The sequence below is a fragment of the Xiphias gladius genome, chromosome 17, assembly GCF_016859285.1.
Source record: "Xiphias gladius isolate SHS-SW01 ecotype Sanya breed wild chromosome 17, ASM1685928v1, whole genome shotgun sequence".
Classification (NCBI taxonomy): Eukaryota; Metazoa; Chordata; class Actinopteri; order Istiophoriformes; family Xiphiidae; genus Xiphias; species Xiphias gladius.
Window position 1 is genome coordinate 3,243,123 of NC_053416.1, and position 25,989 is coordinate 3,269,111.

The window sequence follows — 25,989 nt, forward strand, 5'->3', positions numbered from 1 at the left end:
AAAAATCAAAGACATACAGCGAGGTCCAAAAGACTGAGTCCACTTTCCCTGTGGTCCCAAGGCTGTGTGGTAACCGCAGCACACAATATATCTAATTCCCTAAAAATAATTCCGGTGAAACATGAAAGTTGTTTTATTTTGGAAAAAGAAAAAAGTTGCAAAAACTTGTTAAAAGTAAAAAAGACAGCCAGAAAACAGCTGGAGTAGGACAGTACAGGCTGAACCTGTTGCTCATGATAGAGGGGGTGGACTTGACGTACAGGAAGTGGCAGAGGCGCCGATAGCTGTTAAAATGAAATAAACAGTGGGAGAAATCATTTATCTAGAATTCTCAGCTTTAGAAATATTTTTTATCAAATTAAATATTAAAGGTTAGGTCTGGTGATTATTAATATATAATAAAGATCAAAACCATCACTGAATGTGTGGAGCAACAAGTATCGTGTGTGTATCCAAAGCCATGGGGACACCGAGATGAACGAGCTGACAGCGACACGTTGTTCCAGCTTTCACCAGGATTGGCTCATCTTTGGGCCGACAGAATGATCTGGAGGACGAATCACAGAGGAGACAACTTGGGTCTGGTTTTAGCAGTTTTTGCTGTCATCTCTATCACTTAGGATAACATCGTACTCACCGAAAGCCGTTGCTGAGATCTGGGAAAAGGGCGGCATCACCGCAGTGAATCTGGATCAGTTAAAAAAAACACGAGCTGTCAAACGATAAGCTAGGGGATGCAAACGCCCCAGGTTAGCCAAAATGAAAGCCAGGGATAAGATTAGAACTCCCCGCTGACATCAGTTTCCTGCGGCCCCGATGCGAGTGAGGCAAAGCTGCAAAGTAGTCTGATGTAACTAGGATCTAAGGTTTCGATGACCACATGTACTACTTCAGGTTACTAAAGTGCATTTCGACTTGGAGTTATTCAACGGGAAGCGATCGTGCTCTCACTGCCAGCTCCACAGGGTTTCAGCACTTATCAGAAACAAAAAAAAACCAAAAAAAACCACAGAGAGCTTCAATATTGTGACTAGAAAACTGCCTGGACGCCGCCGAACCTTTGCGGCTCTAAATGCCACTAGGGAGGAAAAGTGCACCCAGTACACAGGGTGTTGCATCACAAACACCTGACAGGAAGCGGCAGATGACTGCGTTTGCATTTCATTCAAGACCAATTTGTATTTCTTTATTTGTTCAAGTGTTTGCTTATCATATTTACGTACAGTTACTGATGATATAATATCTCTGAGTCTGGCTCAAGGGCAATAATATTTTCTGTTTTGAAGCACTGCCCCTCTGGTTCAGTTCAGGAGACCAAAAACCGATACTGTTGGTAATGTGTGTTGCTAATAATGTAAATATATAGCAACACTTATTTCCTTCCTTCTGAAATCCACTTAGGTTCTGCTTTTATTCAGAGCAAGACAGGACAAAGTTAGAGACTAACTGGTGAAGAAAGGGAAACATTTGGCAGATATGAAGCCAGAAGAGAGAGACTCAAATTCAGAGCCAAAGAGAGTTTCCCCGTGTCTGATGTTTGCGAACACGTCAACCGTACTAACTTTTTAACGCAATAATATGATCGGGGCCGCGTGTCTGCAGCTTGTGGTGAAGTTATTCTGCCACCAAGTGGTCAAAAAAAAAATCAATCAAAGCAACTTTAAGGAGACAGATCTAATGAAAAACATCATCCAGGTTCTCATTGTCTGTCACTCCTTCAGAATGAGTCATACACAGGTATTTAAGTGAGACATTTTAAACATACATTTTTCAAATACGCGTTTCTTTGAAATTCTACTCCTAAAACATGTCAGAAGACAAAAGTGTGTGGAGCATTTTACAGATATTATTATTATATGTATTTATAGCCAATTTATTTTATCCTAGACTATTTACAGATTTATTTCTTGGACATATTTATTTATTTTTTTTAAATAAAACTGCGTTATGATGTTGCAATTTCTGTTGTTGAGGTGTTATCTAAATAAAGTCAGCATTGTTATTTTTATCATCATTATTGTTATTCTGCTTCTCCCTTATCATTATTATTATTACTGGTAGTAGTAGTAGTTCATAGGGAGAACACCAGAGAGTTAAAAATGCCAGGAGAAATTTGACATGGCCCTAGGGTTCATGTAATCCATCCACCCGTTCCTCTTCTGCTGCTTATCCAGGTCTGGGCGGTGGTAGCAGTGCGCTTAGCGGAGTCTCCCAGACCTCCTTCTGAACGGCCACGTCAGCCAGCTCCTCCTGGGGGACGCTGAGCCGCGTCTACTGTTAAGTACGCGGTCGCATAATCGACGTAAAGGTTATAGTTAAGATATTGCTGATGGGTAAATGGCAAAATCTATCTCCAAAGTTCTTCAGCCCAATAAGCCCCGACACAGATTACACTGATTTAAGACATCAACTAACAGGTAGCCCAGATGCCAGCGGTAAATATTAATTACCACCTTGAGTGGTGACGGCTGTGTTCCACTGTTATTGCGAAGGCTGAGGACAGTGTACATGCCAAGCTGGACATATGGAGCAGATGTTCCAATCTAATCAGACACTTCTACTGTGGCCTTTTTATTGCATCAATATCTAGCAGATTATATGGTCTTAATGGACAGGTGGCCACGGGGTAGAGCATGTGGGAGGTTTAAAATGACTGACTGAAGGCCACAGGCATTATTTGCAACTATAGAACAAATTGTAGTACTTACTACATTCACAGCTCTTTAGCTTTAGGCTTCTTTGATATTTTCTTCGGATTTCATTGATGTTTCATGTTTTCTAGCACATTAGATAAAGACTGGTGGTTTTGCATGGTTTAACAGATCCACAAATCACATGCCATTTTCAGAGCCTTTTTTTAAGTTTTCAGACTTTTTTTTCCTGACTGTTCGTTGAATTCAGTTCATTTCTGTACACCGTGAAAAACCAAAGTGCAGGAAAAGAAAACCTGCAATTAAGTATACATGATTTGTAGTTAATTATCTAAAGCCAGCGAAACGTCTGAATGGAACTTCAGACTTCAGCAGTTCACTTTCTCAGATATTGGAACTTTCCGCAAGCATATGAACAAAGCCCAAAAACAGCCCAGTATCCTTAAGAATTACATCCATATTAGACAAACCTGCACTACACTGTTTATGTCCAGTGCCAATGTTGAGAGCAAATTTAAAGAGTAGCACGCCACCTGTTTGCAGCGAGCTGGAAAGCAAGGCATTGAAGGTCTGGATGGTGGCACGTCGTGTTCTAGACTTCATGCAGGAGACCTGCGATTAACATTTGCACTTGCACTGCAACATTACCTATCCTTAACCAACTGTTTTAGCTACCTAACCCTAACCTTACCTCCACCATAGTTTATGTGCTATAACCCCGATCTTTCCCTCACCTTAACCATACTGTGGTTGCCATGTGCAGAAACTGAAGAGAGAAGGAATTTTAAAAACACTGGCAGCTAAAGCTGTCAGCCAAATTTAGTTTAGAGGTCTTACCACGTAATGTGAAATCGCACTAAATGTGCCAGCATTAGAGGAACTGCAACTTAAGACATTTCCATACTAGTTTAAACTTTCAGCTGTAGTGGTTGCTGCTTCAAACCCAGGAACATACTTAACATGCTCTTGCTGCAACACACTTTAGATTTTTACTGCAGTGCAGCTGTCGATCACGTAGCTATCATTGATTGATCTCAGAGCAGGAGAAGGCAGAGTCCTTGCTCTGTACCACGGATCAAAATGAAACATGTTAAACATGTTCAGTCACTCGCACTGAGCAGAGCTTCAATCAGAAAGAGTGACGTTTCACGTGCACCGGTGTTTAAAGGATCATATGGGCTTAAAGGGAAGGTGAACACTGGGTACAGCATCTGGGAGTCTGGGTAATGAGGGCTCATGAACACCCTCACGCACACAGTCTTTACACACACCAAGTACAAGCCTTCAGGGATGGCTCTAGGAGTGTAATGGGATTATGACTAGATGATGAGGACTGTAAAAGTCACATGAAAACTGGAAAGCTGAATTAAGGTCAAGAACTTAATTAAATCACATTTCCAGAAAATGACTTTTTTCATTTCAATTCGTTTTAGAAAGAATAAAATTTTACATGGGAAAAAATGCATTCTTACTATTTGCATAAAAATGTGTAGGGCTCATTATTTTCTGCATTTTCTCCCCATTTTTTTTAATCTCCTTCTGTTTACAGAAGAACAATCTGAGCAGTTAACACACGAGGAATTGGAACTGCAGTGAACATTGTCCACAACGTTTTTATGATGCTTGGCGCATGTATTGTATGAATACTCACAGCTCGTACATCTTTGGAGACTGTTTTTTGGGAAGGAATGAGTGTCCAACTGTTTAATAACCCATTATGCCTAAACACACCTAGAGATCTCACAGTAGTGCATTTTCCTGCCTGACCAAATAATATTAAAACTGTTTTTTTCTTGAACCTTCGAATTCACCAACTCATTAAATTCGAATCGACTCCCTCCCTAATCTTTGTATCATAAACCAGCCAGTTGTAACTCTTCGCCTACTATTGTACTTGTTAATAATACTTGCATTTGACGTGCAGACACGTAACGGCTTGTTGTGGGCAAAGATTAGCCAGATTCACAGAGTGGACTTGACGTCAGGATGTGTTGCGATTGCTCTCGGTACTAATCCTACTCTTTCTATCCCGCTCAGGATGCTCAAGGAGAGAGAACAGCTCATTCCTCCCTCGTTCTCCTCATCTGTACCAGCCTGAGTTGTGACAATTCAATCTGTTCAGCGTCTTCCCGCATGAATTATGGATGAAACCTGCAAGCTCTGAATGTGGTGGGGATTTACTTTGATTGAGCAGACCTTTGCTTTATAACTCCTCCTGCTTGTGTCACAGGCTCAGTGTGGATTTGTAAGAGGTCAGAAAAAAAATCAAGGTAATTTGCAGGGCATCAAAGCAAAGCATACTGTTAGCATGCCTTTATTCCACTGGTGGCAGACCGATGATTGACTGTTGTGTGCTGAAACCCATTAGCTGCATTTATTCTGGCACTGAGACCTTTCTGATTAACAATTAGTAAGCATCAGTTCACTTCAGCAGACAAGGCACTGATGGTGCAGCCCGGGCCAGGTAACTAAAAGCCATTGATTTATGGAAAGATGTTTTTATCTATAATCTAGTTGAGTGCAATTGCAAACGATTCCCGGGTGGAGACGAGGGAAAATCGTAGGCTTGTATCCCTTTAGGTTGTTTCCCATCACCTGACCTGGGGAATTATTTACCTCTTTTTCTTTTTCTGTGCCACGCTGGCATCATGGGTCTAGGAATGGCCCCGTCAATCTGTTGGTTGGTCGGTTGGTCCACCACTCTGGACCGGACTGAAATATGTCAACAACTACTCGATAGATTAAGGTGAAATTTTAAATAGACATTCATATACAGACAATGAAGCCTCCTGACTTTTCCTGTACCACCACCAGCAGGTCAAAGTTTTCACTAATCCTGTAAAATTTCTCTAGATCTACTGGATGGTTTGGCACAAAATTTGGTAGAGAAATTCATTGCCCCCAGATGATGTATTCTAATGACTTTGATGATCCCCTGACTATTCCTCTAGCGCCACCATGAGGGTCGATTTTGTGGATTTGAGTAGAATGTCTCGACAACTATTAGATGGATTGCCATGAAATTTGGCAGTGACATTCATGTCCCCCTCTGGTTGAACTGTGGTGATCCTTTGACTTTTCCTCTAACATGCTAAACTAAGATTTGTTGGCTTTTAGCCTTTAGCTAAAAGCACAACGGCGCCTAAGTAAAACCTCAAAGCTGCCCAACTGCAATCTTCATCAACATAACAAAATGATAGTCATTTCCATGTCCCTGTCAAGTTTGTTGAGGAGTGAAACTACCTCACAGATGACACTCTAGGTGCTCCTTCATCTTTACTGCAGTTTGAACATGACATGTACCTTATGACATATCATTTTATCTGCCACAACCTAACGGTGACTTCAGACATTAACCACACAAACACCTGCAGATGCAACAACATCCACTCCCTTTAAACTCACAGAAACAGCAGCATAAAATGTACACCCATGTGCTGTATAAACTGTAGTAGGCAACACTGCGGGGACAAAGATTGCAAATAGCTCATCTGTGATGATTTCACGTCGGCAGGGAAGTTATTTCCCTATAGTCCAATGATTCAGTCAGTTCTGTTTCAGGGAAAGAATGTTACGAGTTCAGTTTGTGCCTCATCACTGATGATCAGACGCCAGGTTTCTTTTGATTGACGGCTGAGACGAGTGATATCACTGGCCAGTTGGTCATGAAGGGCGACCCGGGCGTGTAGGACACAATTCATCTTGATATGTCACTGGGGCTTAACTTTATGTTCAGTACTTGGATGGAAGGTCCACCATTAGTGAAAACTGGGGGCATGACATGATCCCTTCCTGATGCACCTCCTTTGTCAAAAATGGGGGATAAAATTCGTGGCCCTCATCCTATCGCAAAAAAGCGAAAATCTATTTCAGCTAAAACTTATATGCGGCTTCATCAGTCAAGTGCGTATATTTCCAACTTGACTGATGTGTGGAATTACCGCTTTTGGAAGGGAACATCTATGTCTTTGATAGTGACAGCTGAAATTGAACTTTTTCTGTTCCTCATGGCATCGTTGTGCGCTACGTAAAGTGCTCTGTTTTGTCGCTAAACTTGAACTTTAGGTTTACTTAAAGCAGCCAGCTTGATAGGCTCCCGTTCCCCTGCTCTGTGCAGTGAACTGCTGTACACTGACCGACAGAGGAGGATGATGGATAGACGAGCGCCTGACAGTTGCAGCCATTCAGACCCAGGATTAACAAGCATTTAACAAAACCCAAATTTAATAAAGGCTTTATTACTAGTAGTTGCATAATCTAGAGAACAATAAGAAAATATTTATTGACTAGTATTTATCTTTCCAGCTATGCCCCTGTGTGTTTGAAGCCCAGTGTCGGGATTTCAGGCAAGGCTAGCACCACTTCGGTATCAGCTTCCTGTTCGCCCAATGGCCAAAATCTTTGCTGGTCATGAAGAATTCTGTGCATGTCCTTTCATTTAGCTTTGTCCAAATCCTCCATCATTTCCTAACAGTTCCATATGCGAACCGGGAAAATGGCTTGTCCGGTTCATACTGTTCTTACATGTGTCCACAATATGAGTCTGTGTTTTCGTTTTTTTTTTCCTGCCAGCATGGTCTCTGGCTGCGTGATGTTCTACAAATGCTCTCAGGTTATTTTTCATGTTTTCATTTCTGCTCATGCATTTGATGCCTTTGTTGTGTCAGCCACACTCCAGTGTTTCAACCCGCATTGATTTGTGGCGAGCACTTTTTTAAAATCCATAACTCTGCGGGTTGCATGCAGAAGCAGCAATGGTGTGGTGCTAGCGGACAGCATGTATAATACTGATGCTACAGACAAAGAAGAAAAAGTCAGCAGGCGTTGGCGAGGGCATCACAATATAAAATGAATATACCTTATTTTCCCTTCTTCTCATTTTGTGCTGTTTTTCTTCAGTAAACCAACATTAAAATTCTCATTTACTTCTCGGATGTCAATGAAAAAGTGCAAATATCAAGAGATGATATTTATGGGTAACTTTGTAAATATTTCTTTAGCTTATATACAATGCACCATTAAAACAATAAGTAAAGGAACATTGAAAGGTGTTGAATGGTGTGTGTGTGTGTGTGTGTGTGTGTGGGTTTGTGTGTGCACCCACATTTCCTACCAGTCATTAGCCCTTTGGCCAGCAAATTCAGTCTACTAGGTCTTGGTCGAATCGCCCCTGGTGAGAGGGAGTATAGATTAACCTAAATCGAGGATCAAACTCACAGAATAGGGCAGAAATAGCACAGACCCCGGCTTCCATAGAGCTTATGAACCAGACAACAGCTGAGAGTTTCTTTTTTGTTGTCTGGCCAACTCATAGAATCGATGTTAATTACCTGCAGCTGAGTAAATTTGCTGGCAATGGTTGGCACTATAGCCGACAAAATCAACGGTCACCGAATAAATGCACCTTGCTCAGCTGGTTAATACACCGTTAACTGCATAAATTATAATCACACTGTTTCAAATTGTCGGTTTGACAGAAAAAAATATGAATCCAAACCTCTCTTCCACCAACAAGGCATAATTTGGAAATGCACTAGGACATGCTTACAGCCAGTCTACAAAAGACACAGGCTTTGTTCAGGTCTTACAAGGTAGACGTGGTGGCTGCTTGGGTTCCGAGGATTTCCATCACAGACGCAGCTGGGCCTCATTTACTCCACCGCCGGCTCTTGCTCAGCTGTGGTGGAGGATCTGCAGGAGAAACCTGATGAATCAGATGATTGTTGTTTCGGACGCCGCTGGATCAGTAAATATCTTCTTCAGCGTGCCATTCAACAACGGCTTTATTTTCGATGACATTTCCGTCACGTGTTTATTGCAGTGAGAATTTATTTTGGGTGAATGAGATATTTCAGTGGTTGTCTGCCATCACGAAGTTTGGCTCATGTCCACTAAAAAACATGTTCGGTTAATTGTCACCAAACAAAGTTAAGTTTTTTTTTTTTTTTTTTTTTAGCTTACTGTAATATTCAATTAACTAACTTAGAGTCGTTCCTCAGCACCATGTTTTGCAAAGCATAAACCAGACGGCTTTTGTCACCAACCAGATATGGTGACAAAAGCAGGAAGTATCAGCTCAACATCCCCAGTGCTGCACTGGTTAATGGATTTTGTATGGCACAGCCATATGGAGAGTTTTCACGGGACACCACTGAATGCGGAAGTCACCACGGTTAGTCCCCGCTGAGGGGCAAACACAAAACAGCCAGCCTCTGCCATTGTGCATCAAGTGCTGCTAAATTGCTAAAGAGCCATTGTGCAATTGACTGCACAAACAGATTCAGAGGGGATTCAGGCGGAGTAATTTAAAGACAGCGCAAGACTAAAGAGAAGAGAAGAAATATAAAGTGAGATATAACATTTTTTAAAAAGCACACACATTGTTCTTTTCTGAAAAAAAACATGTAATAAAATCAAAATATTTTAGAAATCAGTTCACAGACAACTACAATATTCTTTTAACTTCCTAAGATCTTGATCCGGCTGACAAATCATAAAATCCTGTAATCCTGTAATAAATGGTTGGATTTTACGGAACCTGGCCTTAAGTTCTCAGGAACTAAATGGAAAGAGTGTCACGGTGGCGAACAGATTTAGCGTTAAAGCAAGTTTAGCAGTGACAAGGAAGTACATCCAATGAGATTTGGATGTTCTCCCAGCAGAAGTTGATGGTTTTAACCTTGTTTTTTTTAAATGGTGTCTCTCCTCTGGAGGAGGAGTCCATGTCCATTTATGTTCATGAGACAATGTCCTCAAGTGATTCGAAACAATTAAAATAAAGCGATTTTTATACGCATGCTGGCGCGTTTACCTACATTTTATTTGTCATTATTCCAGGACAGATTTACTACATAAACAGGTGGTTATGCCCCCCCCCGAAAAAAAAAACGAGTGTGTGTTGTTTCCGAGGTGTATTTGAAGGCAGCACAAGTGGTAAATCAGTGGTGGAACTTGTCAGGATGATTTAGTTGCGGCTATTTCCCCTTTTTATAGTTTGTAATCTACTGGCTTTTATTACCCAAGGGAACCTCGGCAGGTTTGAAAGAATCGTTACATCCCATCCAAAACATCCTTTACAAAAAAAACCCAAAAAACAAAAAGTCCTCCGTCGGTTGAACACCCACCTCCGCACCCTCCGCTCCGAGCCGAAGCACAGTGGCTCGCTCCCCCTAGCGGCAGAGACAGCAGCCGTGGAGCGTCACAGCGCCGGTGTCCGTGCCCCCGGTCAGAGTGAAAGTTGCCTCCGCTAAGAAAAGCGGTGGTTCGGGACTCGCCAGTTTTCCACCGCCGCCGCTTCGCACGCTTTCTCCCGGAGAGATGAGGCGGAAGGAGAAGAGGCTGCTGCAGTTCGCCGGGCTGCTCTTGGCGGCTCTTCTCTTCCTCCCGAACGTCGGGCTGTGGTCTCTGTACAGGGACCGAGTGTTCGACAACTCGCCCGACGCAGCGGACGGTCCGGGCGGCATCCCCCCGGTACAGGTAAGGGAATCTCGACCGCGAGTGGCTCAGCGTAGCGGTGAGGTCTTCGTGGCCGGCCGCTGTTTCTCGACCGTCTCGCCGTGTTTCAACGGTGACGGTGACGGTTACCCCCCCCCCCACACACACACACACCAGAAATGACTTCTGTTAGTTTGTTCGCCGTATGCAGTGTGGAGGCAGAAATCATACTCGGCTGAAAGCTGCGTACTTCCCGGTGTCCCCTGTGCTCGCCTCAACGCTTTACCGCCAATACATCAACCTTGGCATTCTCATACTGTGTGTGTGTGTGTGTGTGTGTGTGTGTGTTCATGAGAGAGCGAGAGAGTGTGATGTAATTTACAAGATGGACCCAGTTTGGTTACCGTGTTAGCATGGCAGGTCATTAGTTACAGCGGCCGGGATGAACCGGGAGCCACGTAGCTAAACCCGGAGCTAGGCGTCGCACTGAAGTTACAATAACAGGGACTTCAGGAAGTTGTCGAACGTGAAGCGGTCGGCGCCGCGTTCACATGTTGACACGCAGTTAAAGGTGCACGGCGGGGTCGGGGTCGGTGGTTCTGGGTTCGCCGGGTCGGTGGCTGGGGGCTCTGCCCCTCCACGAAGTCACCCTCTCGACCCAGGAAAGTTTTAAAAACCACCATGGTCCCACTACGGCTAAGAGCCGGTGTGTTGTTACAAGCCTTGCGGGGCCGCAGCTGATGATTTGCTTTCCATTGTCATTTTAATCTGTCGGTTGCTTTTATGGTTATTAACCTTATTATGGAGTTTCCATAGTGTCAGCAAATGTGAGCCGCCCATTCTAGGTTCCCAGTGGCCCTACACTGTGTTCTGTTATTTCCAACCATCGATACAAAACCCAAAGACATCAAAAATTAAAATGATATAAAACATAAAAGAGCAGCAAACTCTGACATTTGAGATGCTGGATCCAGCGAATGTTTGACATTTTTCCCGTGGTAAATTAATTTTGTGATTTGTCGATTGTGAACATTGTTGTTATCTTTCGTTCTTTTGATACACAGATTTAAATCACCTTATCCCTACTTTCAGTCATTGTGGCGATCCAGCTTTTTCTTTTTTGTGTAGGAAAAAAAAGAGAGAATCCTGGTTTAAAAAAAAAAAAAAAAACAATAATAAATTGGCGAAAACTATGTGACACGATCTAAATCCAGAATTTTTCAAACCCTACACAGAGGTCAGCTCCTGTAAGCCGCCGTTTCACTCAAGAATAACTATAAATCCGAATGTGTGATATCCCTCAAAGGCTCGTCCAGCCAGAACAGAAAGCGAAATAGATTTTCAACCTGTGTGACAAGTTGGCTTTCTGCTCCTTCAACCCAACTCAAATGGCAACCATGGCGTTGTAGTTCTTTGCTCCTCGAAGGACCCGCCTGACCCAAAAATGTTTGGACTGTCAGGTTCATTTATCCCTATCATTTCCTCTCATTTTTTATGTACTCATATCTAATCACGCACCCATATTCGTCCCCTTCTCCTTCTGGTTGCAATCTTAGCAGCGAGAATGCAAAAGTTTTAAAAGCTAACCAAAAAAAAAAAAAAAAAGAAGAAGAAGAAAAAATGAGATGCACAAGCCGGTGCTGGGTGTGATGTTATGTTGGTCCACATTAAAAATTCAGAAACGTCCCCAAAACGGACCCTATTTGGCAGACAATAGCAGCCCCGCTTATTCAAATGAGGCAAGATCTGCTGAATGGAGGCTTTCATGGATGGTATGTGTGTTGTTGGGCATTTTGGGTGTTGGTGGTGTGTGTCCGAATGCAGCAAACATGCTTGACTAGAATAAATGTAGGTATTTAGTGAGAGGGAATGGGCACGTACATTAGCCAGAGCCTGGTACACGTGTCTTCATGCAGAATCAAGCTGGTACAAAGTCTCCGATAGCTCTGGAAACAGCTATTTTCATGAGCAGCTCAGTGTTTATTCCGTAAAAGTTGACGAAAACCCCCCATCAAAAGTCCGCAGCGACGTCTCCCATGTGTTGTTGTCATCATCAGCAGCTACAGCTAATTTGCAGGCTGAATTGTGGGGATGATAAAGCCAACTTGTTCTGCAAGGAAATTCTTTTCTCTGCCGAAGTGTGGATTTGATATTTTGAAATGACAAGAAATGTTATGAATGGGATTAAGGGACATCCGCGACTCCGGGGAAAATGCTGTTACAAATTAGCAGACTTTGTGATAACAGCTGTCAACCTCCAGAGCGGTTTGATCAGAGACAGACAGACAGGCTGGTTAGAAAACTAAAGCCAACTTTCTCCAATAATGTAGGAGCCTTTAAAAGGCAGAGTTAAAAAAACTGCAAACAAACATTTGTAACTATTTTAACAATGTGAGTGTCAAACAAAGTTGGCAATCAGCATTTTATCTTCTGGTCAGAACCTACAAACTTCACACGAGAGGCACGGACCGAGTCATTGGGACACGCTGCCCTGATTCATTCCTGCGAATTAACTATCTCCTGTCCTCACCTGAGCTGAGTCTGACCGATACTGACATATCTCATCTCGTCGTGAACATAGTAACCGGATGAAGGCACAGTTGCCTCGTTCGTTAAGCTCGTGGGCTTTGCTGTGTGATGCGGGGCTTTTGCTCTTTTCCCTCGAAGGTTAATGTTAAATTTTAGAGACAGTCTTTAGGGGAGGACGTCTTGTGGGACCCTGCACGTGGTAGCTTACTGATATTACTTACTCACCGGCTTTCTGTGAACTGTCTCCTACTCGTGCACTTTGGTGAATGGCGACTAGTTTTCGCAACTTGGTGTTTGAACAAAACACCCAGGCAGCCTGCCTCCACTGTACAGACGGGTGACAAATTAAAGGAAAAAAACCTCAATCAATGAGTCCAGACACATAACAAATGTGACGCAGATGCCTCCGCGCAGGGAGCGAGGGGTCGCTGAATGGTTTGATGAGGGTGTCACCAGATCTCAACCTAACCGAACACCTATGGGAGATTTGGAACCAGCCTGTTAGACCGGCTCGGCATCCCTTGGGATTGGCGTCAGTATTGGACAATTCTGCACCTCACGGTTCTCTGTGCCAGACCTTAACGGTAGTTTTAAGGTTCAATTACGACAATCTTTCCCTAATTCCAAACACATAATGAGGGAATATCTTTCAGAGGAACGTTGTTCATGCATAGAGTTCCTGAGACTTGAAGAATCAATGCCAAGGAGCACCGAAACAGTTCTGGAGGCTCGCGTGGCTAAGACACTTTATGTTGGTTCTTCCTTAACGTTGTCGCCCATCTGTATGCAGGCACAACCCTGACCTGAGCACTAAATATAGTAAGTGCCTCTCTCTGAGGTGTTGACCTCTGCATTGTGCTAACACGACCATATCAAATGCAGCAGTTCCGAGTAGTGCAAGCTGTAATCGTACGCCCAAGCAAACGGTGCCTGGACGAGTATTTCATACAGCTCTAGCAAACAGGAGCTGCTTCAAAGCTTCCCCACAGAAAGGTAATTTGCACATTTCTCTTCTCTTTGTAAAAGATGCCTGTTGAAACAGACAGGAGGAAGCTGGGATGGCTCAGCCTCCTCCTGTCTGCTCCAGCAGCTCAGGGTTAAATGGAGATTAGCGGAGAGGAAAAAAAAAAGAGGCCGCGGAGTTTGACCTGCTGCCTGCTGTGATGTCCAGCTAAATTCCCATCCAACTTTAGTTGAACAATCAGGGCTGGCGTCACTTAATTTGTAATTGGGCTCTATATTGTCTCAGATATTTAGAGAGATATTCTACATCGAGGCTCCAGGCTAACCTGTTTCCACTAGTAGCACTGGGGCTCACTACTGAAAATATATAATGCTGAAAACGTGGACACCGATGCCGCTGGCAAAGGCGCCAGTATTCCACCAGTGCATCTGTCCCTGCATAGTTTAATGCTTCATGCTGTTGTTGCGCTTTACAGGCGTTTCATGTTTAAAGTTTGCGGTCGAGTTGACAAACTTAGTTTTCCCCGACAAATGTTGGGCCCCACCGAGAGCAGTACATACAATACATGGCGTTCCTTTCTTCCTCTCTCGCATAAATGGCGAGAGCTGTTCCTGTCAGAAAGATAATAATAACTGATCCACAGTTATTTAAACACCCTACAGTTATTTTTGGACAATTATTTCACGACTTTTAACACACGCACCTCGGAGAAAATACAGACGTCTGGACCTCGGTGACCTCAGCGGTGGGTACGGCCATGATGATGAGAAGTCAGCAGACTATGTTGCTGTTAAGATCTGCAGATAAATATCGTACTTAGTTATTAATGCATCGTTTTTTATTTTTCATTTACCTCTCTGAGTCACTTGAGATTCACTTCCGATCCTTAAGGGTGTTCTTATTGATAAGATTTGGGTTAGTCATTGCTGCAACTGCCAGTTTTTCCAACAGATGTGGCGCTGTGGTGTGCGACAGCTAGCCGTAAGCCAAGTAGTTTTCACCATACATCTAATCTTACTTCTTCTGGTGGCGTCAGACTGTGTTAGGGGCTCAGATGTATCAGGATTTCTTTGATTTCCTTTTACAGCAACACGCAGTTTACTGTTGCTCACTCTGTTCACAGCTCATTTATTTCTGACCGCTTTGCATCTGGAAAACATGCTTGCCAGAAAGCCTGTTGAATTACTCCGACAACTGGCCCTCTTTTGTTGTTGTCCTCAGTCTCAGCTGTGCCATAACTGCATATTTAACGAGTATTGTTTGTGATTTAGATGTTTATTTTTCCATTTTGACATGTTTTAAATAATATAATTTGAAAATGTTGTTAATGTAAATGTTGCCTAATTTAATGATGTGTGGATCAGAATTTACAGTAAAAAAAAAAAAAAAAAAAGGAAATAAATCAGCGTGCTGGTGAAAGTGGCACCCGCTACACACTCAAAGCAGTTTCATAACATAAAAAATATAAACCGATTTAGCAACTCAGAGACCAAGAAATCCCGAAATTTGGAACTGAATAACAGGGATTCTTCGATACTCAGTAGTATCTAAGCAATTCGTACAGTGCCATAAAAGTATCGAAGTTCAGTACCCAGCCCTACCCACTGTGGGAACCAGTGCCTTAGACCTCAACAATGCAGGATTCCATGACCAGACAAGTATCATATGCTGCTCCTGTACTGTTGCTGATGTGACTCAGTGGAGTTTTGAGCCTCTTCTACTAAAAATATTATTTTGTGAATGTGGTTTACAAACAAAAGTGAGGTGAAAGATTTTCAAGTGTTGGCTGAACTCATTTTCTAAGTTCTAACCAGGGGGTTTAAATCTACTGAACCCCGGCTAAGATGCCTCCAGTGACTGTAACTCAGTGCTTCCTAGAGCCGCTTCAGTGTCAAAGCCTCGCAGCCAAGGCAACTGATTCTGGCTTTTGGTATGAAGCAGTTTCGGATGGAACCAGCATTAGTCATTGATTGATCAGTCAACTGAGAAAATTAATCAATAATTAATCTTTTAAGTTAAAGCATCTCGGATTCGAGGAGGTGCTGCTTTTCTCTGCCTGGCAATTCAAAAAAAATTCAAAGGTGGTCAGTTTAAAGTCATTTGAAACAGGCATCTCATAACTTGATAGGCACTTGTCCTTATTTTTGAAAATTAGACTAAACAATTACCAACTATTTCAATTCTAATTAAAAGGTTCATTTCTAAGAACCTGATGGAATTAAGATAAACAGCAGAGCCCAACCCAGCCTGAATAGTTCAAGGTGGGGAGCCCGCATGGAAAATATAGATCAGGCTACAGACTGCATATCTCTGCATAAGTTTTTATGTATTCCCTGGTCAGGTTCTGTTTTTGGGGGCTACTCGCGGATGGCTTTTCCTTCCGCTAACTGGATCCAATCATCTCTGGTAAAAGTCCAGAGGATAAGGTGTGCTCTTGAAAGGAAAGTTGGCCGAGATTCATGGCCCTGTCACAGAGAAATGAGAATCATATGGGCTTCTCTACACCGGAGGCTACATTTATGAGCCACACACTGTAGGCTGGATTACCGCTCGTGCATCACTGCAGGACCTTGTGCATTTTGCCTCTGACACTTGTACAGTACACTCCCTGACTTACACACACTGAGACGCACACTTACTCATACTGTTTTAGAGCCAGTAGAAGGTCAGTCAGCAACTGTCCAGTCTTATTAATAAGCGGATGTCAAAGTAAACAAGGACGTCTAAGTAGAACATCTCAGGACAAGGAGAAATCCCAGCTCAAAAAATAGTGCAATAACTTCTTTTAATTACTCTTTTCTGCTTTAGAAGCTGCAGATTGTCAAACCACAGTTTGCCGGGCAAAATTCTTACTCTAAAATAAACTGGTTTTCTGAATAAACACCCCCCCGGTGCTTCAGTCTGATTTTGAATTCCCTGGCTGTCTGCTTGTGATGTATTCGTACCCCACAGTCACAATGCAAATCAGATTTGTTTGACCCCTCTGTCCTCCAGGCCTCCCAGGGGCCTTAAAAAACATTGAAAGTCTGACATTTGTCCTTTGAAGGAAAATAAACAAAGCCGTGATGCTTTATTCATTTACTTCTTACCTACTGAAAACCTTTTTAAAAACACATGTTGCCTGTAATTAGGCTGCAAGTGTGCAGAGGCATGATTGGACCCAATTAAATAATTTAATGGAGTAATTTGGCTTGTAGCCTACATTGTTATAATAAGAAAAGCTAATATTTTCATAGCAGCATATTGTGACGAAAAAACTGAAACTCTTTCTGCACATATTGAACTAATTGTGTTTATTTTGCAGCCACTTAACAAGTAATATAACTTTTCGAATGAATGATTTCTCCTCTAGCAGTTTCGTCTTCAAGGGAATGTGTAGAAGAAAAGGATGGCGTCGCTAAAACCGAATTCCACTAACTGGGAAAAACTAGACGTATAGAGTCATCTAAATGTCCCAATTTCTGACGCCTCGGTACAGTCGTCTGTAAGGCCTGGTCCCTGCCTCTCCTTAGCGCTTCAGCGGAGTCGAACTGTTTGACCTACAGCTCAATGTCTGTTTCCTCTCAGTTGCTATTCTGATAAACATTAAAGTTGAATATGAGTCTAGCCTGTGGTTCTGTGAAAAATCTCTTTCTGCTCTATTGACATCATGTGGGAGAGAGGGAATGATGTTTCATGCCAGTAGCAGGCAGTGATTTCAGAGCGTTTGGGAACCTTGAGGCTGCACCTACGGGAAAGCGTGAATCCAAAGTGCGCAGAAAACAAAATTGAAATTAAATGGATTTAGGCTGCCATCGCAAAACCGCTCGTGTGGATTGCACCACACATGCACCGAGATTTGAAGAAACGCTGAGCCTCCTTAAGGCACATTTCGGTATTGGGAGTAATTTCAGGCTGCGCTGAATTTCCTCATATGACTGCAAACAAGTGTGGGAAATGGAGGCCCTCTTGTAATTAAGGAAATTGCATCAACTCTTATGAATCCTGTGAGGTTAAGAGCAATTAATGAGGCTGTGAGAGTTGGATTAAGACAGTCTAACATGGTTTATGATAACGGTTGTGAGAGTTCGTTGGAGTTTATTACACTGCACACAGCTGTGTGTTATTTTTTTGTAAAAAAAAAAAAAAAAAAACTTTCTTCACTGCAAAGGAAGACCTCTTCATTTTTGTTGTCTGAGTGTTAAGCATTAGAAAAAGTCTATTTGAGGCCGGAGAGGAAATGGTTAAGGTTTTTACTTTGACAATATAATGAGGAAATTTATGATGTTGATGTAACAAGGTTGTTTTCTTGAAACCCAACACTTGTTCTGTGATCGTTACTTAGCGAGCTGCCAAAATGTTTGCTCATAATTGTGAAAGAGAGATTTTTATTTATTTATTCATTTATCTTTATTCATTTATTTTTTTTTTTTTTTACAGCATAATTCTGATCTATTACAACTTGCATTTTATTTTATTGTAAAACACTCACCAAGTGAAGTGCGGAGATCTTGGAACATGGTAACATTGCAAGAAATATGAGCTGTCAGACAATCAGGTTTTAAACCAAGTTTGCCAAACTTATTTGGACGAGAAACAAAGGCAAGCGGTAAAATCATTACATATTGACTTTGAACCTTCTGGTTCAACTTTGACATACATTACTTGCTGTCTGTCGTTCATGGACATGGCTTTCTTTGCAATTGGAGTGTGTGTAATTGTTACTGACATTTCAGGTCTGTTCACTTTCAGTTTTACATCCAAATATGTTGGTTTACATAATATGACTAAACTGTTGCCTTGTTTACAACCTAAATGATGTTTTGACTGCTTGGGTTTTTTATGCACTGTTAGTTAGTTGCTTGCTTTAGGTAAAATGTCGTCATTGTGATGGTGAGAGCTACAAAAGTAAATTCCAAGTCGTCCTACGGTGACGTAAAAAGACCAAAAACATTTGAACAAAAGTAGTTGTGTGCTAAAGTGGTTGCTAGAAGCTAGCTTTAAACTGACTGGGTTACTAGCAACAGGGAACGGTCTTCCCTTGGCAGGGGTGACAACTCAAGCCACAGCAACAGGCAGTTGGTGAGTTACCCAATACGTGAATATGTTCCGCTAATGTTACGATCCGCTTCATCTTCCCTCAGTCTGACGGAAGCTAGTATGCAGCTTAGCTCTGTAGATGACCGGCTAAGTTACCGATACAGTCAGAGGGCTAGTAGTCTAGCTTAGCTCTGTTGATTAGGAGCCGGGTTACATGGTGGTAAGATGACGAGTTAATGATAAGTGAAAGGACGCACTCGGGATGCGTCTGGAAATAAATGACCCAGTCATGCCAGACTACGAGGTAGTTTGTGTGACTTAGTGTTTGGTAGGAATAAAACTCTAACAATAGCTTACCGTGTAGCGTTCACCTTCCTAACATTAGGACACTGAATCTCTGCTACGAACGACGCCAGAAAATGTTATTCCCACACCAAACTGCCACTTCAGCACAATAACCAATGCACTTAGAAGCCAGCGTTGGAGGTTACGTTACCAGTCGAGTAAAGCAGATGCCATCTCAGGATGTGTTCAAAAATCCAGCTGTTGCTTCGCTGATTTCCATCGTGTTATTGTTGGACCAGGGGTTATTCTTGTCTTGCTGTGCTGTTTGCCACTTTCTTTTTTGGTCTGTTGACCCTCTGCTGATCCTACTCTTTTCTTCTTACACACAATGCGCAACGCTCTGGCTGGTGGTGGCTCTTCCATTTCCCCCTGACATGTTTGTTGTGATCAGCTCCCTCTTTGTTCTTTTAATGTTTTATGCTGGCTGAGAAACTATGAAGTACCTCACCACTGTAACCCACTGCTTTGGAGTTGCTGTCTTTGCTTTTACATCAGAACCTTTGTTCAAATCTTGTTGCTTGGGGACACACACATTGCATGACGATATCTCCCGTCTGGAAATTGGTCTTACCTGACCATTTTTAGAAGTAAGATTTAGCAGCCAAAATGAAATTGTTTAAAAATCTAACTTTTGTTTTTCATGAGACAGAATTTACCTTTTTCATATTTAATAGTTACATAATGTTTCTGTAACATAACTATAACACACACGCTGGATTTTTACTTCTGGGTGGTAGCAACTTATAAGATTTAACTTGAAGACGAATTAAATTGTCCCTTCCTTTGTGTTAACATAACTAGAGCTGAAACAACTAAATGATTAATTCATTACCCAGTCGACTCAAAATTAATTGGCAATTATTTGGTAATGCGTCCACCAGTTCTGCCATTTTTCTGGCAAAAATACCAAACATTCACAGGTTTCAGCTGCTCAAACGTGAGGATTGTTCTTCGCTATATGATAGTTAGTGGAATATTTTAGGTTTTTTGACTGTTGATGGGACAAAACAAGACATTTGAAGGCGTCACATTGTTCTGTGGGAAATTATGATGAGCATTTTTGAGTATTTTCAGACATTTTATAGACAGTACAATTAATTGATTAATCAAGAAAACAATTAGGATCGATAATGATTGTTATCATGGAAATATGATCAGAAAGGAATGGGCCATATGAAAGAAATTAACGTTTTGCCAAATATTCAAACTCAAATAGTAATAGCAATGTGTCCATCCCATCCCGATGTATAACATTTTTTGTTGCGTTACTATAGAACCAAATTTTCACTTACACTGACATGAGACTTTGCTACAGTAAGGTTGTTTAGAGAGAAAGTAAATCGCCCCGATAGAAGATTTGGTGATCAGGAGAAAAGCTTTTAACGTCAGCACCTGATGTAGTCTCACTTCGCTCTGGGCTAGCTGTGCTTCTGGACTGGGAAATGAGATTTTATCTTTAATGTGTTAAGCCTCTGGAAACGAGGGAGACTGAGGGGTGAAAGTCATTTGCAAAGACAAGTGGAGTTAGTTGCTGCAGACTTAAGTCGTTGCACTTTATCACCCAGAGCTGAGAGAGTAAGAGAGGAAGGGAGGGGATGAAACACCTCAGGAGAAAAAGGCAGAGTTAGCGGGAAAAAGAGTTGTTTGTTCACAGGCTGACTATGTTGGAGAGCGTTTCCTCCCCAGGTTCCTCACACAAGGCAGACGTTGACTCGCTGCTGGCTGCAGCGCACACTGAGCGCGTGCAGAAGCTGCTCTGTATGCCTGTCAGGGATCTGCTGCCCCAGATCAGTGCAAGGAGCCAAATGAGAGACAGGTGCAGCAGACAGCCCGTGGATACGGAGCGAGGAGTCAGGCTTTTAATTACAGCCACGTGGGTTATGGAGCCGCTTTTTTTTTTTTTTAATGTTCAGGTGATTAAACTAATCCCTGGACGCTAATTTAAAGCCAGCTCTGTGCTTAACGGTGCTGAGCCTCACAAAGAGTAGGATGCACTCTAATGTTGTATGTCAACTATATTTAGTTTTGGTTTTTGTTTTTTTTTGTTTTTTCGGGAAGGCCTGCTTTCAGCATATATCTGCTTCAAATACACACAGTCACACTGACCTGGGGTCAGATTATGAACATTTCCGGGATCTAGACTACATCCGTGTGTGTACACAATCTGAAGCATGCAGTCTTTACACTACGTTAATAAAGCCCTGCATATGCATTATTCAGAATTTTACACTTCAGGCCTCAGCAGTCAGGCTAGAAACACAGGAGTAATGATTATATAGGTTTATGTTATAGCCATCAGTTTTTAACGGGGCACACTACCAATTTATCGCCTGGAGATTAGCATAGTTGTCACAACAAGTGCAGTACCAGTTTAACAATGTCTTCATTGTCTCTGAAATTAACTAGCTCTGAGAAAATAACCCTCGGAAGAGGTGTCATCAGGTGTATCTCACCTTTGGCATTTGGCTGGATTCATCAAATTTATAATAGAAAGCTTGTGTTACAAACAAGATGCTACGGAATTGTATAACAGGAATTGTAGGATGCAGTGTTTTTGGAGGCGAAGCGGCCATCAGACCGCCATTGCCACCCATGGAGCCAAACCACCACCATGGCTAAACATTCATAATAGTCTGAGGTGTCCTGTTCAGGACTGTTGAGGTCTATAGGGCCCTAGGGAGTTTGTTAGTGCAGTAATACATCTGGGCACTGGGGCAAATTAGTGGTAAAGCTTTCTGGCCACAATGTATTCAGCCTTCTAAATACATGGATGATATGGGCAGCTGTTCCTGCAACTGTTATTTAATCTGTTTTTATGGTAGCCCAGTTATATATTAATCAGGTTGATAAAGTCCAAATTGACTTTAGCAGTGTGCTTTCTGTCCAATGCATGGTAAAGAGTAAATCAGTAGAATTTCTGGAGAACTCCTCATGTTGTAGAGCTTTGTCCTGTTTTCTCTGTGAGCCACTATCTGTGTTTGTGAGGTTTTTTCTGTCTGAACTCTAGCTCTCCTTCTCAGAAGCAGGAAGTAAAAGTCACCAGTTGTTAACTGCTGTAATCCTTACTGTTACTCATCTGCTGAATTCCTGAGCTTTAAAATGTTCCCGTGTAACTCCCACTGTTGAGAATCCCTAGAACTGTCGGCTGGTAAATAGCCCCATGATCTTCTTCACCTCTGTTGTCTCTGTTTTGTTCAGTTATGTTATTGTTGGCTGGGATGTGTTTCGTTTTTCCGTCGCCGGAAAAACTCAGTGTACTTGACCACACCACCCAACCTATGGGTTGTTTATCTTTATAAAGGGAAATGCACCAGTGTAGTTTTCTTAGAGAGATTTTTTTTTTTTTCCTTCTTCTAGCAGAACACTTAGATGTGTGTAGTGTGTTTCTTTCTGTTGCTGGTGCTCTCGGAGTCCGTGGCATTTAAAGGCAGTCTGCTGTGAGCTTTGTACATATGAGATAAAAGCTCCGTGTGTGTATGTGTTCAAAAGACAGAAGCAGTATTTTTTTTTTTTCCCCCCACATCGCCTGCCGGGCTGAACAGCAGTAAAGATCAGGTGATAAGGCAAACCGCAGTCATTTCACAGACATGGCAGTCAAATCAGCCAAGCATCATGGGAAAAGGGAGGAACAGTTTGAGTGTCCAGTGTTTGAGCGGATGAACGATTTAACCCGTGGCACGTTGCTGCTGCTGTATGTTCTTCTCACTCAGCTGTGTCTACCAACAACTGAGAACAGTGGTGTGTTCACATGCTCTTCAGTAATGTGGTTCTTCTCCTCTTTGGGCAGTAACCTGAGCTAGAAATGTGACTGTAAATGGGGAAACCGGGTTTATTTTTTCTAGGTTCAAAGATTGAGAAAAACTCCTTGAAAAAATGTGTTTTTTTCTGCAGGAGAATCATTATTACTCACAAATGTAGACCCTTTTAATGGGTTTATTAAAGCATTTTCTTTATTATTTCTTATAAGATCTGCATGAAAAAGTCTCAGCACAGAGAAAGTAATGCTGTGGCAGCAGCAAGTGATAAGGAAAAATCACAATTGTAACTCAATTCAGCAGCTAATCTCCTAATCTAATAACAAGAACTAATGACAATTTTGGTTTTCATAATTAATCGATCCTTTAATCATTTATTTGGTGAAACACAAAAAAAAATTTAAGCTTTTCGCTTCTTTGGTGAGGAGTTGATCCTCCCTTTGTTTCCTATTACAGCACATTTGAATACCTTTTTTAAAAAAAAAATGGTTTTTACTGTTTGTTAGACAGAACAAGCGGGCGAGACACCTCTTTGGATTGTAAGAAGGTGTGATTGGAATTGCATTATTTCTATTGTTTGCATCATTATTTCTGGTGTTTTTATTAAAGAAAAAATTATTGGTAGATTAATAAGCAAGTAACAAATCCTCAGCAACAATTGTAGTATTGACCTCTGTTCACGTGTATACTCAACCACTGGAGGGTGGTTCTCAAAGGTAGAGTGAAAGGCTGGCCATCATGAAGGGAGGGAGATGAGGCAAAAAGCGTATTTGAACGACTTGTTGATTTTAGGATTGACTTTGACCAAGAGTCCTGAAAAATCAATATGAACTTGTCAAAAGTGTACCGTTCCATTTTCATGAATGGAATGGGATTAAGCAGTTTTTAGAAGTCGGTCAAATTGAACAGCCGTGACGCATTCGGCCAAAAGTCACCAGTTAACACGCTCATTAGTTAAACCGAAAGACTAGTGCACCTCAGCAGCCACCTCGGTTGTTACCAGAAATGCTTCAGTGGTGCTCCTGTCAGTCTTCGTATCAAACCCGCCCCATTTTAAACGGTTGGCCCTACACTCTGCCCAACCCGTCTTCGGGACATAGAACTCTGTCTTAGCAGGAGGAGGGCCAGACCCATCTGTGAGAGCGAATAAACATGAGCTCGCTGATTTGGCCTGGTTTCTAGGCTAGGGGGAGATGCAGTATTGTTTAGATGTGGGGGTAACAGTGCGCAGGGTAAGTTTTCTGCACAGCACAGACAGTTCCTCCTGGAAGACATTCAGAGTGTTGCACTGAGTTAACAGAAAAAGTGACAGAAATAGTTGTCAGGAATGAAAAAAACCGAGCAGGAGAGAGAAAACTGTGGCTTCTCTCACGGTGCAAATCAATCGCAGCATAAAGTGGGTAGCACTGTTGGATTGTCGGTTTTGAGAAGTTACAGAAATTGTCGGACACATCCCCTCCTCACTGAGAACAAAATGAAGGAAAAAATGATTGTCGTGGTCAATAATTGATTGTCGTGGTCAATAGTTTGCCAATCTTTCGCTGTATAATTTTTATTTAGCTTCAAGAACTGTTCTTGAAGAAGAACAATGACGCATGGGAACAGACTATGCGGAAAATGAACTAGTATAGAAGGAAGGTGAGAAAATAAATGCCCAGTTGGACTAAACTTGAAATCAGTATGAGTAAACAGAAGTGAGAACTCAAGACTGCCTATTCTCTCCATGCAATTCTCAAAAATGTGAAGTTGTGCTAGAATCCCAACCAGGTTAGTCAATAAAGGAAATTACCTAATGTCCTGAAACACAGGAGCGATAAGTCTGTTAGACCACTAAAGACTCTCCATATGAAAACATTACATCTATTGAATGAATTTTAGGTTAAGCAGAACTAGATTGGTAGCAATAAAATCATTGATGGAGCAGCGTAGTTAACATTGATTTCTCCGTCTGCTATCACCAACAGCTGAGGAAATCCAAGGAAAAAAAACAAAGAAGACTTGCTAATGTAAAGCTGGGACCTGCAGCAGGTGCTGTGCGGTAAATGCTTTCAGTGTTGTGATTACCCAGAATAATATGCTCTTCTTCGTGTGTTTGTGTATGGATGTAAACGTAGTGACGGAGGGGTCCGCTCTTTGCTCAGCGTCACCTCAGCAGCTGTTCGCTGCTTTGCATGTTTCAACTTTCCTCAACCACATCCCACAGTCGTGATTCAAACTGCCGAGTTTCTGTCACGACTTTCTACTCTCACCATTAGGCTACTGCCGCCCTGCTTCCCCGACGAGGGATGACTTTGTTTCATTTTGACAGACCGTGCTGGAATAGATGTTTCCAATAGTTCAGAGAGCTTCAGAGGAAGGGTTTGAACTGAGGCTGTCGGTCCTGTTCTCTAGTCTTAGAGCACTTTTCAGCAATCAAGCTGAAGCACTTCTGGACAGCTGCTTGTAGATTGACGTGCTGTCTTATGAAGAAATCGCTGCATTTTTTTTGTTCTGCTAGCCTGTGGCGTTTCTTACTGAGCGACTTACAGGACCACCAGATGATGTCACTGTTAGCATTTATGATGCTTTGATCATTACAAATGCACACACGCACACACACACACACACACACACACACACACACACACACACACACACACACACACACACACACACACACAGGGCTTTTGTCCCAAAATAACTGATTTTAAGTCTAACATTTGTCCCTAAAAGTAGCCTATGACATGCACACCATCCCCCAACCTGTCCTCATCTTGAATCGAAGTCACGGGAAATTTCCATTTTTTTCCCCCTCATCTTGCAAAATATTTTCATTGGTGCTGATTCGATCCATGAAAATACGAGCTGTGTGGGTGAGGAGAAGGTGAATGAAATAAGCTATGAATGCTGGGATTTTTTCCAAGCTCAGGAAATGGCTGAGCTGGTGGCCAATGCAATGTAATACCGGTCCAGTTTAATGTCATCATTAACACTGCTACCACTTAAACTGCTGGTGTGCTGAGTATAATTTTCAGTTCTGCTTTTTAGTAGCAACACCGTATGGAAAATGGTGCTTTTTTTTCTTTCTCTGTATCAAGGCGTTTGAGTATTTTAAACATGTTTTATTTGTTGTCCCTGTTGTGCCACCAGCTTATGAAAGTAAGTTTGGTTGTAATAGCGATGGATCAAAATCAGAGTAAAAAATAAAGTAAGAAAGAAATAAAGTAAGAAATAAAAAAACATTGCAGGTGTAAACTATTTGCATTTTATCCCTCTATTTGACTATTGACAAGCTGAGTGGCATATGATATTT

At 42.1% G+C, this 25,989-nt stretch overlaps 1 protein-coding gene and 1 long non-coding RNA gene across 3 annotated transcripts in view; one reads left to right on the forward strand and one right to left on the reverse strand.

Moving 5' to 3' along the window:
- Positions 1 to 216: 216 nt before the first annotated feature.
- On the reverse strand, positions 217 to 9,888 carry LOC120802472. The gene is made up of 5 exons (XR_005709232.1): positions 9,776 to 9,888; positions 8,240 to 8,342; positions 638 to 687; positions 413 to 547; positions 217 to 284 (listed from the first exon to the last, which is right to left on the reverse strand). It is a non-coding gene; the product is annotated as an uncharacterized LOC120802472 (long non-coding RNA).
- Positions 9,868 to 25,989, forward strand: part of LOC120802471 (polypeptide N-acetylgalactosaminyltransferase 10-like) — a 91,691-nt gene continuing 75,569 nt past the window's right edge. Inside the window, exon 1 of one of the 2 annotated variants that reach the window (XM_040150330.1) lies at positions 9,868 to 10,127. In XM_040150330.1, coding sequence (XP_040006264.1) covers positions 9,969 to 10,127 — 159 coding nt within the window. In that variant the 5' untranslated portion in view covers positions 9,868 to 9,968. Of the gene's footprint in view, positions 10,128 to 18,241; positions 18,294 to 25,989 lie in introns of those variants that run through there. The other variant, XM_040150331.1, reaches the window with a different exon arrangement.